The 26,679-nt window shown below is 43.6% G+C and overlaps 1 protein-coding gene across 7 annotated transcripts in view; it reads right to left on the reverse strand.

The window, feature by feature from the left end:
- LOC309844800 (contactin-associated protein-like 3) overlaps window positions 1-26,679 on the reverse strand; it is a 173,906-nt gene that overhangs the window by 97,416 nt on the left and 49,811 nt on the right. For all 7 annotated transcript variants that reach the window (XM_082692044.1, XM_082692040.1, XM_082692043.1 and 4 more), the window contains one exon: window positions 285-432. In XM_082692044.1, coding sequence (XP_082548170.1) covers window positions 285-432 — 148 coding nt within the window. The remainder of the gene's footprint in view (window positions 1-284; window positions 433-26,679) is intronic.

Genomic DNA, 26,679 nt, shown 5'->3' on the forward strand with positions numbered 1-26,679 from the left:
TGAATTGCTGTGGTTGACTTGGACCTCGTTGTTTGGATGACACACCCACTCTAAAACAGGTACCCCGCTCTCTCCTGGGACTCTCAGATTCCGAGGCTCAGTTCAGGTCCACCTCTATGTTCACCTAAAGTAACTAAAGACAGCAGTATCCAGGCTTTCCACACAGACACACAGAGATACCTAAAAAGTTAGAAACAAGTCAAGCTCGGTTTTCAGCCTGGCCATGAGAGCATGTCCCCTCTGTCACTGATTTTGGGGCGGGGAGAGGGGTAAACAGCACTTACGGTATGTGCATCCGTACACTTCTATCCTCATCCCAATCCTGCCCTTGGGGCTCCAGGCTAAGGGGAGGAAGCGCAGGAACCTGGCTTCAAGGGGAGGCTGCAGTTGGTAATGCACCACGCTGTCCGCGTTTGTGTTTCCTGCAAAACCCTGGGAGAGAATGGAGAAAGGATCAGTGTGTCTGCAGAACTCGGAGCCCCTAGCTCTTCTCCTGTGGGTTTCGGACAGAGGCTTCACTCTGTTCTTATGCAAAAGCCTGCTGAGTGAAATAAGTCAAGCAGAGAGAGTCAATTATCACATGGTCTCACTTATTTGTGGAGCATAACAAATAGCATGGAGGACATGGGGAGATGGAGAGGAGAAGGGAGTTGAGGGAAACTGGAAGGGGAGGTGAACCATGAGAGACTATGGACTCTGAAAAACAATCTGAGTGTTTTGAAGGAGCCGGAGGTGGGACGTCAGGGTACCAGGTGGTGGGGTATTATAGAGGGTGAGGATTACTTGGAGCACTGGGTGTGGTGCAAAAATAATGAATACTGCTATGCTGAAAATAAATAAAAAATAAATTAAAAAAAAAAAAAGGAAAAGCCTGCCTGCTTCATAGAAAGTCTGCTAATGTTTAACAGGGATGTGACCACATTTCCTCAGGGCCTGGATTAGTCACCATTGTTCTAAGCTTTCCTTATTTGCAGGGTGATTTACATTTCAGTGGCACCAATAAGCTGGCTGGAATCCTGCCACCCCTGAAGGCTTGCTCTTCCCCTAAAGCCTTTGCCTCATTCCTAAGCAGCAAAGACGTTTTCTTGCAGCCCACATCCAAGGCTGCAAGGCTGTAAATCTACCTCAATGCTATCAGTTCTTTGGAACTTCCCATCAAGCACGATGTTAACTTGCCATCCATGCAGGAAGAACCCTCAACTCGGGTCCAGTGAACTCTGAAGGTTGAGGAGCTGTTACGTGAGATAATACCTGACAATCATGTTCCCACACCTGCCTGGAGGTAGGCGGTCCACGAGCACCAGCCACAGTGGCCACAGCCTTGGCTGCCATTTTGGTTATGGTGGGCGCATCTGGCAGAGGCTCCTCATCTGTCCAACTCTGCATCCCGTTCCTTAAACTCTGACTCAGGTTCAAGACCTGAGACATGCAGATCCCTGTTGGCTCCCGCATTCACTGTGATGCCAAGGTTACAATTCAACCTCAGAACTGAAGTCCATGTTTATCTGAGGGTAACTGACAAAAACTAGAAAAGGTATTTGAACAAATTGTTTTATTTTCCTTGGATATCATTACTTCCTTCTGAAGCACTTTGTCCGTGGAAGATAAAATCTGGACACTGTCATTCAGACTGTGTGATGACAATGCCATATAGCAAAAGGAATTTCTAGTGCTATTTTAATGGAATTTAGACAGAATACTATTTAAGGAATATTTCAAGTGTCAATAATGTCTTAATAGTCTATGAAAATAAGAGATTCAGAAGGCACTCTTTAAAACTTCTGAGAATCTGTATATGAAGCATTTGTCACACACGATTTTAATTACATTCAGATATTGGAACATATATATGTATGTGTGCACAGCTCTGTGACCATGTTAATTTGTTCTAATTTTTAGGAATCACGTTATTTTTGTCTTACATAGAACTATCACCAGTCTCTTTGTATACAAATCAATCATGCGTTTCTTTTTTTTTAAGGTTTTTAAAAATTTTTAATTAACATATAATGAATTATTAGCCCCAGGGGTACATGTCTGTGAATCACCAGGTTTACACACTTCACCGCACTCAAATAACACATACACTCCCCAAAGTCCATAACATAATTAAGATTTTCAAAACAACCCTAGTTTTCTTTTTTAAATGTTTACCATATTCACATCAGCATCGTATTTCTTTGAGTTTTTATAGAATAACGAAATTCATCTAAATGCTACTGTATTTTTGAATTGTGATAAAATTATTTTGTCAAATCAATAATGGTATTTATTTCCATTTCCATCCTAAAAGTAACACATGCTCATTACTGAACATATTACAAATCAAAAAAGTAATTTCTGTTTGTGTATATGTGTACCACATAATTTCTAAGTAACATCCCAGGGAACTCATTTTTGTGACCTGATAGTGTATTTTCAAAACTGTAGTATCTAGAATAAATGTATGCATCTATGAGTGTTAAATAATAAGAAAGTTGAGGAAAATTTATAAATATTGTAACCTCTTTTATTGACCTCTTTATCTCTTTATCATTATGTAATGCCCTTCTTTTATTGCAGTCTTTGTTTTAAATTCTATTTTGTCTGATATAAGTACAGCTACACCAGCTTTGTTGTTGTTGTTGTTGTTGTTTGGCTTCTGTGTGCATGTCATGACTTTCTGTTTGCATTTCCTTGGATCTGAAATGAGCTTCTTATAAGCAACATATGGATGAGTCTTATTTATTTATGCTTTCCGTACCTCTGTCTTTTAATTAGAGATCTTAGTCCATATATATTTAAACTAATTATGGATAGGTATGCAATTACTATAATTTTGTTTACTTATTTTTTGGCTGTTTTTTAAATTTTTTTTATTTTTTATAAACATATAATGTATTTTTATCCCAGGGGTACAGGTCTGTGAATCACCAGGTTTACACACTTCACAGTACTCACCACAGCACATACCCTCCCCAATAGCCATAACCCAACCACCCTCTCCCAAACTCCCTCCCCCCAGCAACCCTCAGTTTGTTTTATGAGATTAAGAGTCACTTATGGTTTGTCTCCCTCCCAATCCCATCTTGTTTCATTCATTCTTCTCCTTAACCCCCCATGTTGCATCCCCACTTCCTCATATCAGGGAGATCATATAACAGTTGTCTTTCTCCAATTGACTTATTTCACTAAGCATGATACCCTCTAGTTCCATCCACGTCATCGCAAATGGCAAGATTTCATTTCTTTTGATGGCTGCATAGTATTCCATTGTGTATATATACCACACCTTGATCCATTCATCAGTTGATGGACATCTAGGCTCTTTCCATAGTTTGGCTATTGTAGATATTGCTGCTATAAACATTCGGGTGCACATGCCCCTTCGGATCACTACATTTGTAACTTTAGGGTAAATACCCAGTAGTACAATTGCTGGGTCATAGGGTAGAGAACTTCCAATCATGTGTTTCTTTAAAGACACAGAAGTTAAATGAAATGACTTTGGCACAAGATGGATCCCTATTAGCAGGTCACTCTCACTTTCGTGGCTCATTACTGAAATGATCTCATATATGTTGGTGAAGCTAGTGTTTATCTCTTAAGAGGTGGTGTGATCTGTTCCTTGCCATATGTACTTTTGCTTTGGTTTTCCAGAACAGATCTGGGTGAACAGGCCACACAGCCTTGCAGACACAAAGGCCCACTCTGTGTTCTAGTAAGTGGGAAGATGAACAAAGGCCCACTCTGTGCTCTAGTAAGTGAGAAGATGAAAACCCCATCTTCCCTATCTCTCGTGACAGGAGTAACCTTGGGGAAGCCAGCATTTTCATGTGTAAAGTAAGAACAAGAAAACCTCTCTTAGAATTTTGATGAGTTAGTGGGAGGAGTTCCATGGGCCTGTCTTTCTGGCATCCCTCTTGGCTCGCTGGCACTAAGAAACACACCAACGAGACTCTCCCCACGACTGATCACAGGGACACTTCATCTGGACACGGACTCAACATCCGGCATCATGTTGAATCCTTTGTCCACTATTAGGAGCAGACGATGTCTGATGAAGTCTTCCGTTTCCACGTTAGTTAGGTTGAAGGTAACCCGAGTCCACAGCTTGGGCTCCACTCACATGCTAGAAACATGTTTCCGAGATAATTTGTTTTAGGAGTCGGTGGATTTTCTAAAAAGCTGCCAACTCTGCGCTGATTTAGTTAGCAGTCACGTTAGTAGACTCTAAATCCGGAGAAGGTATCATTGGGAGACTCCCTTGGAGCCATGGTCTCAGTTGTAAACTGAGTCATCACAATTCCGCATTGGGGTCAACAAATGACCTTCAAGATGCCTATTATGTATTTGTAATTTCAGGTTTGAAATGTCTGTGTCATAAGTTTGGCTTTTATACGAATGCCTTCTTTCCAAACACAAGCGGTGTTGCCTATAGAAACAGGTCTTGGTGATTTTAAAAATAAATAAATATTAAGCCTCTACTGCAGGACCCTAGGAAATCTGAACTTCATTATTCACACACCACTATTCATTTAAGACCTCTGAAGTAGGAGGAAGGAAGTTGCTGGGATCAAGAGAGAGCGCAAGAATCCCCAAGCTCTACTTCTGGCCATTTTAATTATGGGGCCATGATGGTCTTGGACAAGATGCTTAAATCTCCCCACATCTCAGCTTCTTTATGAGCAATGGGGGAATAATAATAATTACTGTTACTATTAAAAATAATATTTTGTCTCCATTATTTCCAGAGGTTCACCGACCATGAAAGGACGTACTAAAATTATTTCCTATAGTTAGACCACATCAAAATTGTAGTCAGGTGCTTTAAAGTAAGTGGTCTTGTTATGAATTATTTTTAATATTTGAGTGAATTAGAAAGTACCATAACATTTACACATAGATAAATCAAGGAAATCCTCCTCCTGTCATTTTACTGAGCGAGTTGGACTGGGATGTCAGAAGTATGACCCGGAAGGAGGGCCTGACCCCTTAAATGTCAGTCAGCCAGTTGCCTCATGCGAGGTGAGCACTAGAGTTTAACTCGTGCGGATGAGTTGACTTCAACAGTGTCCTGGAAAGTGAACAAATAATCTCCGTTCTCACTTAAAACAACCAGACAGGCACCTGATGTGCATCTTCTGATGTGACAATCTCAGTGTGTCGCAAAAAAATGTGCACTTAGTTAAGCATTTCCTAGTTTCTTTCATGGATTCAGTGGAAGCAAGTCACACAGTCAAACCAGTGACCAAGCAAAAAGAGACGACCATGTCTCTGGGTCCCAGCACCTTCCTCTACCTGGAGAGGGAACCCACCCCATGACTGAGCACAGCTACACCTCCCAGAAACCCATAGCACCTGGCGCTGGACTCATCCACATCCTGGGGCCAAAGCAGGTACAGGAAAGAGGGTCCCTAATGCTGCTTTTCATTAACATGCTTCTGTAATCTCAGCTGTATAAAAGGATAATATAAACATTACCAAAATATTATTAAAATGAAGTATTTTTAAAACACATTGAGAAGTTGTAGGCCTTTACTGCTTAGTTTTACCTTCTGCTTGAAATACGAACCCAGCAGACAAGACAAGACAGGTCTGACTCTGCAGAAAAACCAGTAGGGTTTCTCAACGCTCCTCCCTTCCCTATCTTCTTACGTGATGGGGAGAAATACATTTTATAAGCTATCTGGAAGGCCCACTGGTGTTGGCAAAGAGGTTGAAAGTAGAGAAAAAGCCAGAAAAAATATTTCTAATAGCAAAAAGTTCATATTTTAAAAGCAACGTAATGTTACTGAAAACAATACCAGAACATCACAAAAAAGGTGTGTGGTTTGATACGTGGCACAAGCTTATTTTCTGGAAACCGAATTAGCTTTCAGTATTTGAAGAGTGACACCAAAGAACAAAAGGAGGTCTTATTAGTGTTATAAGAAATGCCTCAAATGAGTGTTTAATAGTGTGCCTCTCCTATCAGCAACTTGAAGGAATTAAATAAGTTAATTGAATGAGAAGAATTAAATATATAACTTGACTTAAATATAAACTTGACTCCAGGCACAGTTTTGGGGCATTCTTTTTTTTTTTTTAAAGATTTTATTTATTTATTTGACAGAGAGAGATCACAAGTAGACAGAAAGGCAGGCAGAGAGAGAGAGAGAGGGAAGCAGGCTCCCCACTGAGCAGAGAGCCTGATGCGGGACTCAATCCCAGGACCCTGAGATCATGACCTGAGCTGAAGGCCGTGGCTTAACCCACTGAGCCACCCAGGCACCCAGTTTTGGGGCATTCTTTAACAACTCAGATTATTGGCAAAATAGCACGATCCTCTTAGCCTCCTGCATATGTTCAAAATAATGATATATCAAATGGGTTATTTGTACAAAATTTAGAAGATTTCTTATCAAGAAGTACCCGTGACTAGAAGAGATACCATATGTATTTAATTCAACATTAAAATACTTTATAAAGTAGGGAACCTAGGGTGCCTGGGTGGCTCAGTGGGTTAAAGCCTCTGCCTTTGGCTCAGGTCATGATCCCAGGGTCCTAGGATGGAGCCCCGCAGGGAGCCTGCTTCCTCCTCTTTCTCTGCCTGCCTCTCTGCCTACTTGTGATCTCTGTCAAATAAATAAATCTTTAAAAAATCTTTAAAGTAGGGGACCCATATAACTTGCTGTGATGGGCTAAATTTTTCCCCCACCCCTAATTCATATGTGGAAGCTTGAACCCCCATAGTTCCAAATGTGACTGTTTGGAGACAGGGTCTATAAAGAGGTGATCAAGGTAAAATGAGGCCATTGGAATGAGTCCTGATCCAACGAGCCTGGGTCGTTACAAGAGGAAATCTGGACGCACAGAGACCCCAGGGAACCTGCGCATGGAGAGAAGACCCCGAGAGTACCAGGGAGATGTCACATGTAAACTGCAGCACAGTAAATTGCAGGGGAGGGGGATTTCACACCAGCATTAGACGTCTTGAACAAAACTCCCCATTTTTAAATAACTTCTGAGGAAGACTGAATACCACTGAGAAACTAAAAAAATTACTTCTGAAACCTTCTCTGCAGCTTCCTATTTCTTTCAAGAGGTTAACTGCCAGGTGCCTGGCCAGCTCAGGCAGAGGAGCATGCAACTCTTGATCTCAGGGTCTTGAGTTCAAGCCCCACTTGGGGTTTATTAAATAAGTTACTCAGTAAATAAACTTTAAATAAATATATATTTTTAAGAGGCAAATGGCCTGTTTTAAATATTTTGTTTATTTATTTGACAGACAGAGATCACAAGTAGGCAGAGAAGCAGGCAGAAAGAGAGGGAAGCAGGCTCCCCGCAGAGCAGAGAGCCCTATGTGGGCTCAATCCCAGGACCCTGAAACCATGACCTGAACTGAAGGCAGAGGCTTTAACCCACTGAGCCACCCAGGCGCCCCAAAATGGCCCATGTTAATACAGGGGAACAAGCAAACAATCCTGCAGTAGTAGAATGAAAATGTTTTCCAAAATGAAATTCTGAAATGAAAGTTCCGAATGAAACGTTTTTCAAAATTTTCTTCCCCAAGAGAGATTTTGATTTATCCTAGACTGTTTATAAGGGAAACACACTCACCCTCCCAAGATTCCGCAGTCATACATAGAAAAAATCAGAGTCACTTCTGAGTGATAGGCACAACTTTACATTCAAAGGAAGTGTTAATTTATATAAGATTTAGCCAAATAAGTTAAAAATTGTATCAAGATCAAATAGCTGTTTTTCAACTAATCATCTATCTGAAGTTGTTTTGGTCATTTTAGAAACCCCTCACCCCCAAAAATGCTCTTTTCTTAGCATTTTAAATTTGAGTCACCAATACTGTTAAACCAAAATGATTAGGGTCTCTATGAGTTCAAAATTAACTCTGACACAAGAATTATGCTTAGAATAGGATAAAAGCAATACATATCTGAGAAGTAAGTCGAAATGAGTATGAAGTAAGTCCTTTGCCACATCGACTCACCATTTTCCAGGGATGATAAAAGGCTGTGGGGGCCAGAGCAGAGGGAAGACAATTCTCCATGGGTTTCTCCCATTTCTGCACATCTTATAGAGTGAACCCCTGTCTTTTCTTCTGAACTGTCTTGCAAGGGCATTTATATAGAAAGCAGCCCTGTAAGATCATTTTTTTTTTTTCCTTCTAGGCGAAGGGCAGGCATACTTCCTGCACAAAAGACTCAGGTTCCAGGAGCTCTTATAACATAAGCCCCTGAGTGTGCAGTCATCCACCTGGGCATGACGCACACTCAGATGACGCAAGTGTGACATAGGTCAAGGGGAACCAAGACCAGGATGCGATGCTGCCTGCCAGTATCTAAGTCAGTCCCATGCTTCCCGTCTCTGACCCAGGAGTCTCCCATCTCCTCCCACATCCAGGAAACAGGTAGGCGACCTTTTTGCAAATAGAGCAAAACCTCAAACACCTCACAGTTCTAGACAGAAAATTTGAAGTTCATCTCCCCGCAGACTTCTGAGAACTTACAGGAAATGGCGTAGGAGTAAACACTACTTCATTCAAGCCACTATGCGAACATTTGTACATTTGACTATATTGGTCTGTCATGTTGTTCTCTTTTGTTTGCTTTTATTAATATGAATCCAAATTATTTTTAAATTTATTTTCAAGTGCTACATGTTACGCTGTTTCTTAATAAAAAAAAAAAATACCAAGGAAAACCAAATGTGGTCTCTGTTCTCACTAGCAAGAAAAGCCCTGTTGACAAGAAAAATAAATGAGAAACATAGATGGCTTTGGCTGGAAAAGTCAAATAGTGCGGAAAAGCTTAACATGCAGAAGCCACTCTTCCTGCCCCCTCCCTGTCCCCAGTTAGCCATTGTTTATGGTTTATTTTAATTGTCTTCTGCATTTACTACTTCCCACTTTTTTTTTCCCCAGATTTTCTAGTAGGCATCCCCGTGATTAGAGATGGGCAGACAGGAGGTCCCTGGCTGAGGCACAACAAGGGCCATACTTCTGCCACAGAATCCTTCCCATCACTAACCATGTTCTAGAGAAGCTCCGGCTGACATCCCGGGCACTGGGGGAAATATTAGCAGATACTGCTCATGCCTCCCCCCAGCAGGGAAGCAAGCTGGGATCCACAAAACACCAGTCCCTGACACCTGGAGACACCCTCCTCCCTTCTCCTCCAAAAGGGAAGCAGGGAGGAGAGATCTGCCCAGGTCCCAGTCTTCAGAAAGACCGATCAGGAGCTCATGTTTGGTTTAATCACTTAAGCCGGATCAAGTGAAGTCACATTAGTAAACTATTTACCCCTCATTTTAAATCAACACGTGGCATGATAAGAAAGCATGCCTCTCATTACCCACACATTGCATTTGCTCAATGATAAGTTCGTGACACTATATTTGACTCACATAATTGGTCTCCACAGTTTGTCTCCGCATAAAACTTCCACCTACATAAAATTTGCACAGAATTGGAAGAACTCTGCATTATGTTCCGTGTACAACCCAGATCTTTTCCATTTCAAAATGTTTACCTCTATATTTCAGTATGCTTGACAATCTCATTTATAATCTCAGGGTATGTTTTAGACTTTTAAATATGCAGACTAAACTAGAATCTGGGATTCAAGAGACATAGGGGGTGATGATATTATGGTCTGAGCTCCTGCTAGTGTCAGGGAGGAAAGACTTCCCATCTCTTGGAGAGGGCCCTAGACAAAACCAACGAGAAGCAGATGAAGAGGAGAAGTGTGTTCATACAGATGGGAGAGGAGAAGCTAGCTCTGGGCTGAAGCTGGAGGCTTATCAGACCTCATTTAGCAGGGAAAGAGGGAGGAGACAGGGCTCCTAAGTGAAGAACAAATAGTTGCTTTAAGAAAGACAAATGGGTTTTAGGGAGAATGAACCAGAGATGGGGAAAGTTTGTGGTAAGATTTGTTTATGCAGGTGAAAGAGGTTTTTCTTTTTCTGCACCATGAACAGAGGATGTGGCAAGGATTTAGGGTAGGTTTATCTCAGTCTCCCTCCTGGGAGTGGATCCGCCTCAAGGAGGGGACTCACAGCCGCCTCACCTGAAGTGGCTGCTTTGAGTCAGATTAGCACCTTGAAGGCTTCTTTCTGCAGCTGTTCCCCAATGCCTTTGAGTTAAAATCTTCTTCATGTCAGTTCGGGGTTCAGAGAGGGTCCACCTGCTATGAGCCCCTCCCACTGTGTCCTCACCATGGGCTCCCTCCCCTCACCCCATGTGGCCATGATTGTTCTTTACTCTGCACAGAGGACAAAACTGGCTGCCCCGAGGTCTGCTGGCCAGAGGCAGAGTGAAGTTCCTCCCGGGGCTGTCGGACTCCAAAGCCCTTTGAGATCCGACCACTCGAGACATTTCAGAGCCACCTCGATCCAACCCTTCTTGCAATCTTCAACCAGTTTGCCTCACTGTCAGCCACTACCTGAGATTCTGGACCATCTCCTTAGCCATGCTGTGCCTGTAAGAGAACAGCAGCACTCACTGCTAATCATGTTACCTCTACTGACTATCATCCACATTGTAGACAGCAAGTCCTTCTCAGAAACGCCCGGAGACCAAGCCTGTCCTGAACCAAGAGACACCTGGCAGCTGTTGCTGCTGGGCTGTGACCAACACCATGGCAGGGTCCATGAACACCCCGGTGTGAACGGGGGAGTGGGGAGGGCACCCTGAGGGCAGGCATCCTGCACTGCTGACTCCTATGAGGAGGATCTCCTCCAGAAGCTTGTGCTCACCCCACTACAGACCACGCTAACCCTCATGATGTAGGAGCTTTGCTATGCATCATTGCAACCCATTCCTGATGGTGTTTGGCCACTTACAGAATGGAAGACCATCAGTTTTCAAAATTTCGTGACATTTACATTAACTGAAAATCTTGTTTTTTGGACTCTATTTTTGGGGGGGGGGGCAGAGGGGGAGGAGCAAAGCAGGAAGGGAGAAGGACAAGCTGACTCCCCACTGAGCGGTGAGCCCGGGCTGCCGGATCTCAGGACCTGAGATCATGACCTGAGTTGAAACCGAGAGTTGGTGCCTTAATCGACCTAGCCAGCCGGGTGCCCCTGAGATTTTTGAACTAACTTTCGAAGTTCGTGAGAGAGGAGAAAATACATTACCGAAGGATTCACAAAATGGTAATGATGGTGATATCCTGTGCTTGTGGAGGGTTTCCTCCCCATGAAGCCCTGAGTCAAGACCCCGGCTTTAGAGCACCTCGCTCACAATCCTAACACCTCCTCTAACCTCTCCCCTACCCCTCCTCTAACCACTCCCCTAACCACGCCCAATAACCCCTCCTCTAACTACTCCCCTAACCACTCCTCTAACCACACCCTCAACCCTCCCACCTTTGCATGAATCAATCCATGTAACTGATGAAGAGCAGGAAAGTTTGTTGCTGTTGTCTGCTTTGTAAAGGAAGGTTGCTTGTTGCCACCTCTATTCCGGATTATTTCACAGACATTAGACAAAACTTTAGAGGAAAGTTCTCCCTCATCTAGGAGAGTGGATCTTCCCATATTTTATCACAAACCTTCCCTACAAACATTTCAGAAATGCCAATATAATACATAGTATTTTCTACAAATGAATAAAAGCAAAGATGTATCTCATTCATGTAAATGCTAAGAAAGCAAGACAGCAAATTAATGACTGAAGCCTCACACCTGAGGCTTGCGCAGACGAGCAGAGACCTGCAGCCAATAAGCTACAGAAAAGGACGTCGACTTTGCAATCACGGGGAAAACTATGATGTGGGATTTGAAAAGTCCTAGAAAAGGTCACTATCTTTTAAAACATCCCTCCTATTCTTTCCCACATAGTCTGAGGGGCCGGCGAGGCCTCAAACTTTTGATTTACCATGAGTCGTAAAACTTTTCAATCTGGAGAAGTCCCTTTCTGAAATGGAACTACCCTTTTGTGGCAATCTTTTAAGTCAGGTTCTCTCCTTCATTTTTTCACCCATTCATATTTTTCACCTAATCATATTTGTCAAACAGCCAGGGTCGGCATGGAGCCTGGAAGAAAACCCCCATCAGCCTCTGCTGGCTTCAACCAGACAGACAGACAGACATCCGAAGAAAAGGGCTCACCTGTAGTGAGCTCTGTTTCCAGGACACTAAATGTGATTTTTTTCATAAGCAGGATCTCAATAAATCCATGCCATCACCCTGTGTGTTAAGGTTAATCAGGCTGTTTTTTATAGAAATAAAGAAAAACAGAGGTTGAAGTCGGGAAAGTTTCTTGGCCAAGTGTCATCCCTGGAGAGGCCTGCCCCTGAGACTGAGAGTGGGAGGTTTCTGGAATAACGTCCCCCACCCTAGGGTGCATGCTGGGAGGAATCCACTTACTGACGAGTGGTTTTATCTACACATACTCCTCAGTTTTCCTACCACATAGGACTGCTGAGTGATGGAAACACTAAGTAGGAATTCTCAGGGGAAACGCCAAGAAAGAAACATTGAGACTAGGGTCCTGAGTGACTGACTGTCTTAAGTCAATCCTTCATCTCTCTCATGCCTTCAACTATGCCGTCAGCACGCGAAGGGTTTGGACAGATGGGCTTAGAAGCCCTACAAACTCCGACTAAAAGAAAAACCCCATGACAAGATTTCACCAATGCCCAGGAGTTTAAAGGATAGCAGAGAGCGCCAGGGTTCCGCATCAGAAGAAGCCAGGGACATCTGGAGGAGAAAGGTACAGCTTAGCCCCTCACAGGCGTGCTTCACATGGAAAGAAAGGCAGAAAATTCTGGCACTCCTTCCCATAAGCATCTAAAGACCATCCTTCCTTCACTCAAAACATACCACCCCAAAAATCAAATGAACAAACAAACAAATGAAACATGTGGAAAGGCTGAGCCAGGGGCAGTGGTTTCCACCCCAACTATTCCCAAGTTAGTATTATGGTCTTACAATACCTCACTTTTATTGTTTAACTGTCTCTGTTCTGAGTACATTTCAGAGAAAATTCTTAAGTGAGCATTCAAGTGAAGCCATAAAAATGTTCTGTGCTGTGATCAAGCAGGCATTTTAACAATTTATACTTACACTTCTAATGTAGGAAATGCTCCATGCCTCCCAAGCTAAGCTTGTTACGAGTCAGACAGATTCATGAATGTGTGCAGTCTCTGTTATATTTCTGTCATGTTCTAAATGTTTATAGCTGCTTAAGCAGTGATTTAGAAAAAATACTTTGACTACTTTTTTTCACTCTACAAACCCACTTCAAATATTGTGGAAATGTTGGGCGCCTGGGTGGCTCAGTGGGTTAAGCCGTTGCCTTCGGCTCAGGTCATGATCTCAGAGTCCTGGGATCGAGTCCCGCATCGGGCTCTCTGCTCAGCAGAGATCCTGCTTCCCTCTCTCTCTCTGCCTGCCTCTCCATCTACTTGTGATTTCTCTCTGTCAAATAAATAAATAAAAATCTTTAAAAAAAAAATTGTGGAAATGTTAAAAGATATAATTCTCCCATTCCATTCTTGTGCCTCCAACCCTTTTAGTTTGAGAACGCTGTGCACTGAAAGTGACGTAAGTGTGCTGGGTGTCCTGATACAAGGGTGGTGTTTTCCATTCGATGATGTTTCTTGAAGGTTCACTTCAGCACAGAGGAGCCGCTGACCTCTTCTGCGGCTCCTGTGCGGGCTCCTGTGCTCCTGTGTGGGCTTTACCTGTCCCATCACTGGGCTTACTTGCCCAGCTCTTTGCCACCAACAGTTTATGGGACCAGTGGGGTCTGTGTTCTGGGATCCTGGCTTCTCAGGTGGACCCACTGGGAGAGCCCTGGAGACCATATGATCTGCCCATAGAGTCCTACCACCGCCCAGGGTAGTAACAGGGAAGATCAAGGGCAGTGAGAACGTTTAGCACTTCTTCCCCTGGGCGTCCTGCGCCCCTCTCACCAGGGCAGGACCACACCTCAGCTCCCGGCCACCCACTCCCAGGACGCAGTGGTGACTGCTGCAAACTAGGGTTATAAGAGCCTTCTGCCCACATGTGACATACATGTAATCTTAGTGAGGCAGTGACGGACCCGGGAAGAAAACAGTATCTGCTGAGAAGCTCTAACGCAGAGTTCCCGCCTGTCCTGCAGTGTCCATGCGTGAATCTGTGACTCTTCATGGACTTCCACTCTTTCCATGTGAAATCGAGGGGACACTGACGCCCTGGCTAGCCCCCACCATGGAGGAAGGAAGGAAAGGGTGCTTGTGACTTACACACTGAGAGAAAGCACACGAATCCCACGGTCGATGATTTGTGGAATGAGGCCTGGTAGGAAGAAAGAAGTAAAAGAAGGAACAAAAACAGAAAGGCACAGTGTCCTTTTCTTTCAGACACTAAAAGATGCACCGAGGAGTCTGAAAGGTGGCCAGGAGCTGGGGTCCAGGCCCAGGCAGACACCACAGACCCCTGAGCCTCAGCAGAATGTACAAATCTCAGTTCCGCGTCACCATTAATGAACAGAAATGTTTCCTCTCTGTCAGTTTCAGGTGATGAAAGACTGTTTATATATTTTGGAACTGTCCCGGGCAGTACTAGAGCCTTGGTTCTCTTACCTGAGAAGGAAAATAAGGTTGAAAATGAGAATAAAGGCTGAAGACTGGATCGTAAATTGTTAGCACTTCCTCTCTCCCTGATGACTCAAACATCACCACACAGAGGGCTGTGAGTCCCCTCCCGGACCCATCAGGGCAGGCAGGCAGGCTCCTGTCACAAGGTCCCCATCTTGCCCTCCTCTGTCTGTGACCCAGGGGCTCCAAACATACCAGTGAAATCCCCTCAAGGCTTTGTGGCCATCCCAGCCCAGAGTATAGGGACCTGCCCAGGGGTTCTCAGTGGTTCAGGTCTGCACCTGCTGGATAGGGTTACCACCTGGGCCTGCCTGTTGTGCGGCCACCAGCAAGGAGTGCCAGTTGTGCCTCCCGCTCTAGCACCTGTGAGCATAACAAATCCGGTCATTTCTTAGCTTTCCTGCGCGTGACTTCCATAAAAATGCTGGAATGTTCCTTAAAGACCCCACAAGGGAGACTGACCTACCCCACTCACAACACAGTGATATTGGCCGAAAACAGAATCTTCATTACAAATACATGCCATCCGGGAAAGCTAACTGATTCACTAAGCCAGACTTCTAGAAAGTGTCCTGCATCCTAGATGCTGATGAACTCAGAGAGCCAGTTTCCTGCACAGTGGATCACAACAGCTCAGTTCCTCTGCGCCCCAAATCCTTGCTTCCCTGCTCATGACTGACCCTGTTCTCATGACTGTCAGCCAGGGCTTAGGACTAGTCAATTCCAATTGTGTAAAATACACTAGAAGGAGAACCTTGCATGACAAATGATGAGACAGAAGAAGTCAGACTTCTGCCACAGTCTCTTAAAACACTAAGAAACTTCTTAAACCATGAATCAGAAGATGTCAGGACATCTGGCACAGGAGGCTATGCAGCTCCATCTGAGTGGGCCAGTCCCTCAGATCACTCACCATCTGCGACTGATTTTCAAAAGACAGTGTGTGCTAAGTAAACGTAATCTAACTTATATAATTTTGGAATGCTTTACAAAAAGGAAAATCACAGTTCCCGATATTATCTTTTTATGATTATGAAAAGAGTTAGTTTGACCTTTGCTAGGGGTTTATTCAAGTATGATTTTTAAGCCTCATTTTACTAAATGAGATGAACCATAAAGCTATGCGATACTGTAGCATGAGCAGTTCAGAAGTCCTGAACGCAGCTGGAAGACGAATCTGTGCAGAGAGGATCTAAGGGCAGGGGACCGGAACAATGAGCTTGTGGATGTTGTCACCATAGGCTTATGTCACACACGACTTTTCAGTCTTACAATGAATAGGGTTTTGTGAATTCAAAATTATTCTGCAGAAGCTGTCAGAGCTGTCCTTGCCTTCCATCATCACTCTGGTGACTGGACACTAGGAATCCTGTAAAATATTTTACCTCAGCCCTGCCCACCCACCAGTGATAGAACTACGATATGCTCTATACACAGGGAATCATTTAAAAAGGTTATTTCTATGAGATGACAGATGCTTTCACCTGGAAATGTAGTAAATACTTCCTTACAAGATTCCAGTGACTGACGGGTGAGGAAACACACTGGGCACTGAGTGCAAGAAGCCGGAGCCAGGCTCTCAGGGCTGCGCAGGCAGGGCTGTTGGTGGGAACCAGCACCACCAGATCGGGAGCCCCAGAGCCCAGTGTCCACAGGGAAATGCAGCAGGTGCTTTCCTCGAAGTCAGGGAGTGCTCCCTGGAGGAGGAGGTGGTGGATGCAGGGTTTTCATGGCACAGAGTTTAGATGGAGACCATCAGAGCTGGGACAACTGGGGCAGGGGACACCTGCAGGGAAGACACCAAGCTGGAAGGAGGCTGCGGGGAGCTGGCAGGCTGCCCCCAGGACATGGGAGGATGTTTAGGACACAGAATGGCCAGGGGACAAGCCCACAAGCTGGGTCAGGTTGCCACACTGTGAAGGACCCTGAGTGTACGAGCCAGGAAGGGTGACGCGGTCCCCAGACAAGGGGCACCCAGAGAGGCGTCAGGGCGCCACACACCTGCTCCCGTGGGACAACCCTGCAGGGTCTGGAGTTGGGGAGGGGAGTGGGGCTGCTGCGAACCTGGGCCGGGAATCTGTCTCTACAGACTGTATCTGAAATGGAGCTAATTAGTGATCAGAACCAAGTCAAATGGAGGGACACCAGTTCTTGGAAGGTTGCAAGGTGGTTTGCCTCCTGGTGCCCAGCCTGGCTTTCGTTGTTGTCAGGTTTCCCTTCTCTTCCACCCACTAGTCATGAAGTCAGCATCTGGCAGAGTTCCTGTGACTAGCTGGACATGGGTGGGGGCCGTGGGAAGCAGGGTCCCCATCTCCACAAGTGGACGCGGCTCCCCCAGGGCTCCCCAGGGGGAGGGTCAGAGCCCTGAGAGTCTCACGTGGATCTCGGGTCCTTCACCCTCCCCAGCCTGAGGTCAGAGAGGGGGCTGTCCCTCCTTCCTCTGGAGGGGGCGCCTTGGAGCAGGCCCTCAGAGGGGGCCTGTGGACCTGACCCTTCTTTGCCAGTGGCCTCCCTGCTGCACTTGTTAGGGCCCCTGGGCTGTGAGGATGTGCCCCACAGAAGTGGTCATTTAATGAGCCTCCAAGATGGTACTGCTCCCGCCTCCCATCATGGTCACATCCATCTGGTCCTTAGGAAACATCTGACAGGAAATGGGAAGTGCTGGTGCCTAAAAATGGGCTAGATGAGGGAAGGGCGAAGGGGTTTTGCAGAGCCAGCAACGGAGGCACAACAGGACACGGCTAGAGGTCAGCAGGGACAGGTGAGGAGCCTGAGTGCTGGTCCCAGCTGGGGTTCCAGCTGTCCATCAGTGTCACATGCTGCCCACAAACCTCCCCTGAGGAGGGAAGTCTGCTTTGGTCGCTCCATGTTATTACAGTAACTGTCACTGCCTGAGCACCAGTGGAACAGTCCCTGGTACCCAGGAGCCTTGGCAGTGTCCTTTCATGCTGTGAGCATCCAGACACATGGTGGTGTTTCCAGCAGCATCTGGAGAGACAGATACCAGCCCTCAGTGTAGGAAGCACATCTATGTGCAAGGAGGACCCTCTCCACTCACACACTGTCATTCGGTCTCTGTAAAAGTGACCGTATCTCTGTGCAGTTTGAAGGTCCTCTTAGGCATCACACATATCAGGCTGGCTGGGTAAAGACCTCTTCTTCCACCAGTGACTGGAACCCACTCACACTGTGTTTTTATTTTAAAAATATGGTAACTGGCAGATGAAAATAACAGAACATGAAGATGTATGTACCAGCACATTTTGAAATAGACTGGATATTTTAAAAACTTACTTCAAAATTAAGGAAAGTGATGTCAGCAAGATGACACATGAGAAGACTCCAGACCTCCCTCCACAGAAACACTAAATACACAACGAGAGACTGACCAAAATAACATGGGAACTATGGGAATGGCCAAAGAGTCACAGCAACCAAGTGAGTGCCCGGTCAAGAATGAGACACATGTGGCAGGGCAGGAAATTCCGTGACCTTGCTGGGCAGAAGAGCTTGAGCAGGGTGGTCGCCACAAGCTAGTCTCTGCAAACCAGAGCGAGCAGAGTGGACTCATCTGCAGCCCTTTGATTTCTAACCTGTCTAGGGCATACCTGTGGGACTGGTCTTGGGACACCCAACACAGAGTTCAGACAACCAAAAGTGGCTCACACCACACAAGGGGGGAAATCACTGGAAGCAGCAGGTATTACCTTTACTGTCCTAAAGGTAATTATAGACACAGACATCTGAGGCAAGTGATTACTGACTGAGGAATACAATAGAACAGCTCCCGTCCGTAAAATGAACAAGGGTGTGAGCCTAAGAGAGGAAGACATTAAAAGCAGCCATACCAATGAGAGACCTGGGAAGAGAGCATGTGCACAGATCGAGGGACAACACAGGCATGAGAAAAATGCATGCCAGGCTGATCAGTAAGGGTTTCCTCTGTAAAACTATCAGTGGGTTCCTCAGGCATAAAGGCAGGTCAGGGAGAATTCAACATTAGGCAAATATCCTGCAAAAATTAGGTAGAAAGAAAGATATTCCCAAATCAACATCAAAAACTGAGGATGGCCACATTACCACTAGATCTGCCATTTAAGAAATGCTAAAGAGAGTCTATCAAGTTGGAATTAAGGATGCTAGATGGCAATTCAAAGTCATATGAAAATATCAGATTCTCAGGAGAGACAAATACATAGACAAATATAAAAACTAGCAAAGTATTATACTAATTTTTAATTGTTACTCCTTTCCACTTTTATTGAGAATACTGACATACATAACTCCAATTTTTATTCTTTTACAAGATTTTCTTCTACAACAAAAGCCATGAATGTATACTTAAGTATATATAATAATTATAAATCTACGCTACTAAATACAAAATATATAAAGATGTAATTTGTGACATCAATAAGGTAAAGTGTGGGTGAATAAATAAATAAAGAATAAGGTGTGGGTAGAAGAGCTAAAAGAAGGGGTTTTGTATGTAATAAAGTTAAATATCAGGTAAAAACAGGTTATTATAACTTTAAGATATTATATGCAATCCCCTTAGAAATCACAAAGAAAATATTTCTAGAAATTACAGAAAATGAAATGAAAATTAAATCAAAATGCATAAAGCAAAACGAGTAAAAAAATTAAATACAAAAGAAGACAATAAAGGAGAAACAAAACATTTAAGACATAAAGACAACAAATAACAAAATGCCAATAGTAGATCACCCTACCAGTAACCACTTTAAATGTAAGTGAAATAAGTTCCCCAATCAAAAGGCCTATATTGGTGGAATGATACCAAACAAAACAAAACAACACAGGATCCAACTTTATTCTATCTATGACATACTCATTTTAGATGTAAGGACACAAACATAGATTCAGAAGTAAAAAGGATAGAAAAAGATATTCCATGCAACTAGTAACCAAAAGACCAGGGTTGGGTATACTAATATCAGATAAAACAGACTAAGGCAAAAAGTGTTACAAGCAATGAAGAAGAATATTATATAATGATAAGAGATCAATTCACCAAGAGGATATAAGAATTATAAAAAAATGTGCAACCAACATTAGTTCACCTACATATCAAACTGACAGAGCTGAAGGGAGAAATAGATTGACCTAGAATAAAAGAAGGAGACTTCAATACCACATTTTCAATAACAAACAGAATAATCAGACAGATGATCAGTAAAAATTAGGGGACCTGAACAGGACTACAAGCCAATTGGTCAAAACAGAGATTTACAAAATACTCCATCCAACAACAGTAGAATACACATCTTTCTCAAAAAGACATGGAACATTCTCCAGTATAGACGAGATATTAGCCCATAAAACAAGTCTTAAAAATTTTAGAAAGATGGGGATCAGGCAAAATACCTTTTCGTCAAAATGAAATGAAATGAAATGAAACCAGAAAGATTTCAGAAGGAAAACTGGAAAATCTACAAATATGTGGAAATTGAACATTACCTTAAACAACAAATGAGTCGAGGAATAAATCACAAAGGAAATGTGAATATTTATTAAGACAAATGGGAATGAAACTAGAACCTAGCAAAACTTATGGGATGTAGCAAAAGAAGTGCTAATAGGGAAATTTGTAACTATCAATGCTTACATTGAAAAAGAAGAAATATCTCAAAGTCAACAACCTAACTTTACACCACAAGGAACTAGAAAAAAAAAAAAAGAACAAATTAAATCAAAAGCTAGCAGAAGGAAGAGAATAATAAAGATTAACAAAATAGAGATAGCAAAATAGAGAATAAAAATAAGATAAACAAAACAAGATAAGCAAAATAGAGAATAGAAACAGAGAAAATCCACAAAATCAAGAGTTGAGTCTTCAAAAATCAAAAATTGACAAGCTGTTAGCAACACTGACTAATTAAAAAAAGAGAATACTCAAACAACTAAAGGCAACAATGAAAGTTGGTCATTACGACAGATTTTATAGATAGAGAAGGATTATAAGAGAATACTGTGAACACTGTATATTAACAAATTGAATAACTGAGATGAAATGGATTAATTCCTAGAAATATGAAATTTCACCAAGACTAACCCAAGAAGAAATAGAAAATATGAACAGACCCATAACAAGTAAGGCTGCTGAATCAGTCATCAGGTCTCCTTACAAAGAAAAACATCAGACTTGATGGCCTCACTGGTGATTTCTACCAAATATTTAAAGAAGAACCAACACCAATCCTCTTAAACATCTCCAGAAATATGAAGAGGAGAGAGAATTCCCTGACTCATTCAGTGAGGCCAGCATTACTCCATAATCCAAAGATACTACAAGAAAAGACAACTACCGACCAATATCCCTGATTAAGACTGGTGCAAGAATCGTCAACAAAATACTAGCAAACTGAATTCAGTAGCATATGAAAAGGATTATGCACCGTTACCAAGTGGGACTAATTCCTGGAATGCAATAATGAGTCAATATACAAGAAACAATCAGCACCATAGGTCACCTTACAAAAGGAAGGGTAAGTCACATGATCATCTCAACTGATGCAGAAAAAGCACTTGACAACATTCAGCACGTTTTCAGGATAAAACATTCAACAGACTAGGAATAGAAGAAACTATGTCAACATAATAAGAGCCATATATGAGAAACCCTGTGGGTTTCCCACATCATACCCACATCATACACCACAGGGAAAGGTTACAAGCTTTTCCTCTAAGATCAGGAACAATTCAGGGATGCCAGATTTTGTCACTTCTACAAAACATAATACTGGAAGTACAAGCCAGAACCATTAGGCATGAAAGGGATCCAAATTGGAAAGAAATACATAAAATTATCTCTATTTGCAGACGGCATGTTCGTATACGTAGAAAACCCTAAAGATTCCAGGAAAACAGCAACACTTTTAGAACTAATCAATGATAGTTGACCAAAATCAACATAAAAAATCTGCTGCGATTCAATAGCCTAGCAATGAAGGATACTAAGGAGACAAGTTCATTTATAACAGCATCAAAAAGAATAAAATACATTGGGATAATCTTAGCCAAGGGGTAGTAGAGTTGTACACTGGAAACTATGAAATGCTGCTGAAAGAAATGAAAAAATACAATTATAATTGGAAGGCTACACCATGTCCATGTTTTGGAAAACTTGATATTTTTAAGATGTTAATGCTTTGCAAAGGGATCTACAAATAATTTTCAACATGTGTGCCAGGATTATTCAAGAGGGAAAAGGACAGTTTTCCAACAACGGAGGCTAGGAAAATTGGATAATAGTATGCAAAGGAATAAAAATGGACCTTCACCTTATACCGTATACAAAAATTAACTCTAAATGAATCAAAGTCCTCAGCATATGACCTAGGACTATAAAAAGTCTTACGGAAGAAACACAGGACAAAAGCTTTATCATGTTAAATTTGCTGATAATTTTAGGATAGGACACTAAAAGCACAGACAACAACAGGTAAAATAGATAAATTCGAATACATCAAAATTTAAAACTTTTGTGTATCAAATAATGCCATCAGCAGAGTGAAATGGCGACCCACGAATGACAGAAAATATCTGCAAATCGTCTATCTGATTTGGGGTTCATGTCCGGAATACATAAAGAACTTTGTACATCCCAACAAACAAAAAAGTCAAACACCTTGATTTTAAAATGCACAAAGTACTTCAATAGACATTTATCCAAAGAAAACATACAAATGCCCAGTGAGCACATGAAAAGAGGCTTAACACTGGAATTCATCAGGGACATGCAAATCAAAACTACACTCACACCTTTTGGCTGTGTTTTCAATGGGAAGTTAAGATGTGTTGATAAAGGTGAGTTGGAGACATTGTGCGCTGGTGGGAATGCAACACAGCAAAGCAGACAGCTCTTCAAAAACTCAAAAACAGAATTACATAGAATCCAGGAATTGTACTTGTTGGTACACACCCAAAAGAACTGAAATCAAGGTCTCAAAGAGATATTTGTTCACCCAAATTCACAGCAACTTTATCCCCTACAGCCTAAAGGTGGGAAAGTCCACGGATCCCTCAAGGGAAGAGCAGAGCTGGCATATACATGCCATAGAACATTCCTTAGAATTTGACACACACCCCAGAACGGATGGACCTGGAGGACATTATGCTGCATGAGATCTGCCCGTCAGGGAAGGACAAAATTGTACGATGCCACCTAGATGAGGTGCCCGGATGAGTCAAATTCACGGAGACAGAAAGTGGAACCGTGGTTGCCGGGGTCTGGAGAAAGGCAGGGATGAGGAATTAGTATCTAGAAGGCAGTGAGTTTCCGTTCGGGAAGACGGCAAGGATTCTGGGGAGACTACAGTGTGAAAATGCTAATGCCATTGACCCGTCTACTTGAAAACTGTTACAAAGTTAACTTCTATGTTGTGTCTGCTTTACCACAATAAGAAATACTTAAACAAAAAGTGCGCTTTCATTAATGTGAATGAGACCCAACCTGATTTGCAATCCAGTGAGAAACCCAATTCCTGCACATATACTCCCTGAGGTGATGGGGAACCCCACCCACCCCCACCCCCCAGTGCCGATCTCCTGCTCACCCTGCGCATCATCCACTGTGCCCACCCCCAACATGACAGCAGTGACATGGGACCCATCTGCCATCGTGCCTCGTTTGGAGTCACAGAGTGGCAGGACACTTGGCACAATTTCTCACCTGTCCTCACACAGTGGGAATATACCCACCACCGGCTTCACACAGTGAGGGCCCCAAAATGTCCATTCTGGTGTTTCTTTCTTTTTTTAATATTTTATTTATTTATTTGAGAGAGAGAGAGAATGCATGTGCACACACAAAGAGAGCACACGAGCAGGGACAGGAGAGAGTGAGAAGCAGCCTCCCCACTGAGCAGGGAGCCCGAGACGGGGATCGATCCCAGGACCCCAGGATCATGAAGTGAGCTGAAGGCAGACACCTGACTGCCTGAGCCCCAAAGGTGCTCAGAATGCCCACTCTCTTAACCTAAATGTAGCTGGCACCACCACATTTCTTCAGGGTAATGAACTCTGTCTGACTCATTAATCCACATAGAGCAGTGAAACACAGGTAGTTACAATCCATGACTCCACTGGGATAAAAGCAGAGGCTCACCCTCCCACCCCCCTATGATTTGCATGGGAGCAGGTCATACAGCTGAGAAGTCACGTCTCACTGAAACTGCTCCCCACCCTGAGAATGGGGAGCAGCCTCTCCCAGAAGGTTGTCTATGAGCCTGTCCCCACTGGGCTTCTTGGGGACCGCAAAGCAGGAGCATGACCATCTCCAGAGGCTGCCCAATAGGCTAAGCAGGACTGAGGTAACAAAATCTGCCTTCAGCAAACAACATAAAATGTCTAATTAAAAAAAAAAAAAAACGTATAACTTGGAAGTCACAATGCTAACATCAGGAGTAAAAAGCAGAAAGCAAAACCGAAGCACATTCAGCCACAAAGTGTGAAGGAGAAACTTAAAATGAGAGTTAAAAATGAAATGGAATTGCTGAATGGAGAGCCTTGGCTCTGGGGTGCTGTCCCTGCCCAGGGAGTTGGGGGGAGGCTGGCAGTCAAGTGGCAGGCATCTGAGGCTCTGCACATGGAGAGGGAGCTGGGAACTTCCAGCTGCCTCTCCCCTGTGTCCCATATCCTAATCTCTCGATTCTTCTGATTCATGCTTGGCCCATGGTGGTTCCTCAGGACCAGGCTCCAGGATTGGAGTGATCCAGAGAACAAGAGGTATAAGGGCTGGAGAGGAGGATCTCCTATGGCAATGGCTTCAGAGAAAAAGGATATGAAAGCCAGAAAGGCAGAGAGAGAATTGAGCTCAGAGACACTGTGTCCAGACAAGGGCCAGAGAAAATCAGAGACTTCTAGGATGGCCATCTTCACTACCTTGCATTTCCCTGAACCAAGATGCCCCGAGATGCTGAGCAAGTCCCCAGCCTGGGATGAAGCAGACAATGGGTTTTCCCAACGCTGAGAAGCTCTCTTTGCTGGTGCCCAAACCTGGAGGGAACTGCCATGCCTATTCTGCATCTCACTCCCACCGGAGAGAAACCATAAGTAGAGGCACTGTGGGGGAACTCTGAACAAGATGGCAGAGCTCTCGGAACTGAGGCCCAGGCGGAGCTGGGACGGCAGCCAAACCACATCATTCTGGAATGCCACAGAGGATCCCGAGGGCAGCAAGTCCCCAGACATCTCCTGACCACTGTCCTTGGGTGCACATTCACCTGCAAAACCCAAGCCCTGGGGGACCCAGATCTGCCTCTGGCTACCGTCTCGTGTTTCCTCCCCAACTGTTCAGTAAGGCTTTCTTCTGCATGTGCCAGGAAGCGATCTCAAAGCAGGTAACAAGAACAAAAAGGAAACTAAAGGACTATGTTGACCATATCTAACACTACTACAGGGTAGCCCTGAAACTGACCATTGTGTAACTTGGAGCTTCAGTTTCTCGTTCTGCAACATGAAGACACCTGCTGAACAAGATGAAATGACATAAAGCACCTAGAATCCTTAAAACCACGCCTGGCTCATAGTAAATGCTCACTAGATGTCGGACGCCAGCCCCCGGGCATCAGCTGGCTCACACACCTGCTTCCCTCTCTGGGTCCCACTGCACGTTGCAATTGGGGTGCTGTTTGCTCATCTTCCCTCTTCTTCAAAAGCATTTTTCTTCAATTCCCTATCAATTCCAGATTATGTTCTTCCTCCCTTATAAAAAATGGTCACAACAGACAAAATAAGAAAGTCTCTCTCCTCTTGTCTAATAACTATCACTTGACTACAGCTGTCTTTGACCTCCCAAGCCATTGTGATGTTGGGATGTGTTGGAATTCCAGCTCTGGGACCTGTGAATGTGACCTTGTTTATTATCTGGTCTTTGCAACAGTCAAGTTAAGATGAGGTCACTGGGATGGGCCCTAAATCAGTACAACTGGGTAGTTTATAAGGAGAGAGACGAGAGCAGAGGGCAGACAACAAGACGACACAGGGAAGATGCCACGTGGTGACTGAAGCAGACATCGCACTGATCCATCTACACGTCAGTGGCCCCAAGAATCACCAACAACATCAAACCATTAGAAGGACATGGCCTGACAACAGATTGAGTTTGTACTCTAGCTCCAGAGTCATGCAAGAATGGATTTCTGTTGTGTTGAGCCCGAGGCACTTAGTAACCGTACCTAGGAAAATCTTACAGGGATAGACTTAATTCCTTCCCACCTTAAGGTGCCCAGGAGTGTCTGAGAGGCAGGTTTTTCAAGAGAGCCAGGAGATCACTGTGTGCCTCCTTAATAATCGATAAGCAGATTTATTTAATTTAAGGGTAGAAAATCTTTGACAAGGTGATGAATGCATTGAGCATTTCACTTGTTATTATTTGGAGGCATACAGAAAAAAAAAAGCACTACCACAGTAACTTCGCCTTCCATTTCAAGACACTTTTCTGCTAACCCTTAAGTTTCCTCCCAGAAAATAGGAGCTTGTGCTGGGTCTGAATCTTCCCTCAGTGGGAACTTCCCATAATAAAGCTCTTTTCTGCAGAAGGTGCCCAGCTCCCCAGGGGGTCTCTTTCCATGGTCCTGAAAATTTTCTCTTCTTCTTTGAAAAAAGAAGGCTATTGAATCCTTATAGTGATCAAAGCTCTGAAAGGAAAACAAGCCACTCGGGTTTGAATGATTAAGACCATTAAAAAACAATCTGAGGGTTTTGAAGGGGCGGGGGGGTGGGAGGTCGGTGTACTAGGTGGTGGATATTAAAGAGGGCATGGATTGCATGGAGCACTGGGTGTGGTGCAAAAATAATGAATACTGTTATGCTGAAAATAAAAAATAAAGAAAAATACATAATAGAAGACGGGATCAAATCCAAATAAAGTGCCTTTGTCTTATTCACATCAAATGGGGAGGATTTTAAACTTCTCTCTCTTGGTCACAGACGTGACATGAGGCAAAGTTCTGGGACATCCGCTATCTGCCCTCTTTTCTTGTTCACTGCTCCTTGAACTCTTTTTCAAAACTGGGCTCTTTTAATAGTTTTAACTGATTTCTCCTCAAAGGCATGAGGAAAAAGATTATGCCAATAAGAAAGTAAA

The sequence above is a fragment of the Mustela nivalis genome, assembly GCF_964662115.1.
Source record: "Mustela nivalis genome assembly, chromosome: 12".
Taxonomy (NCBI): domain Eukaryota; kingdom Metazoa; phylum Chordata; class Mammalia; order Carnivora; family Mustelidae; genus Mustela; species Mustela nivalis.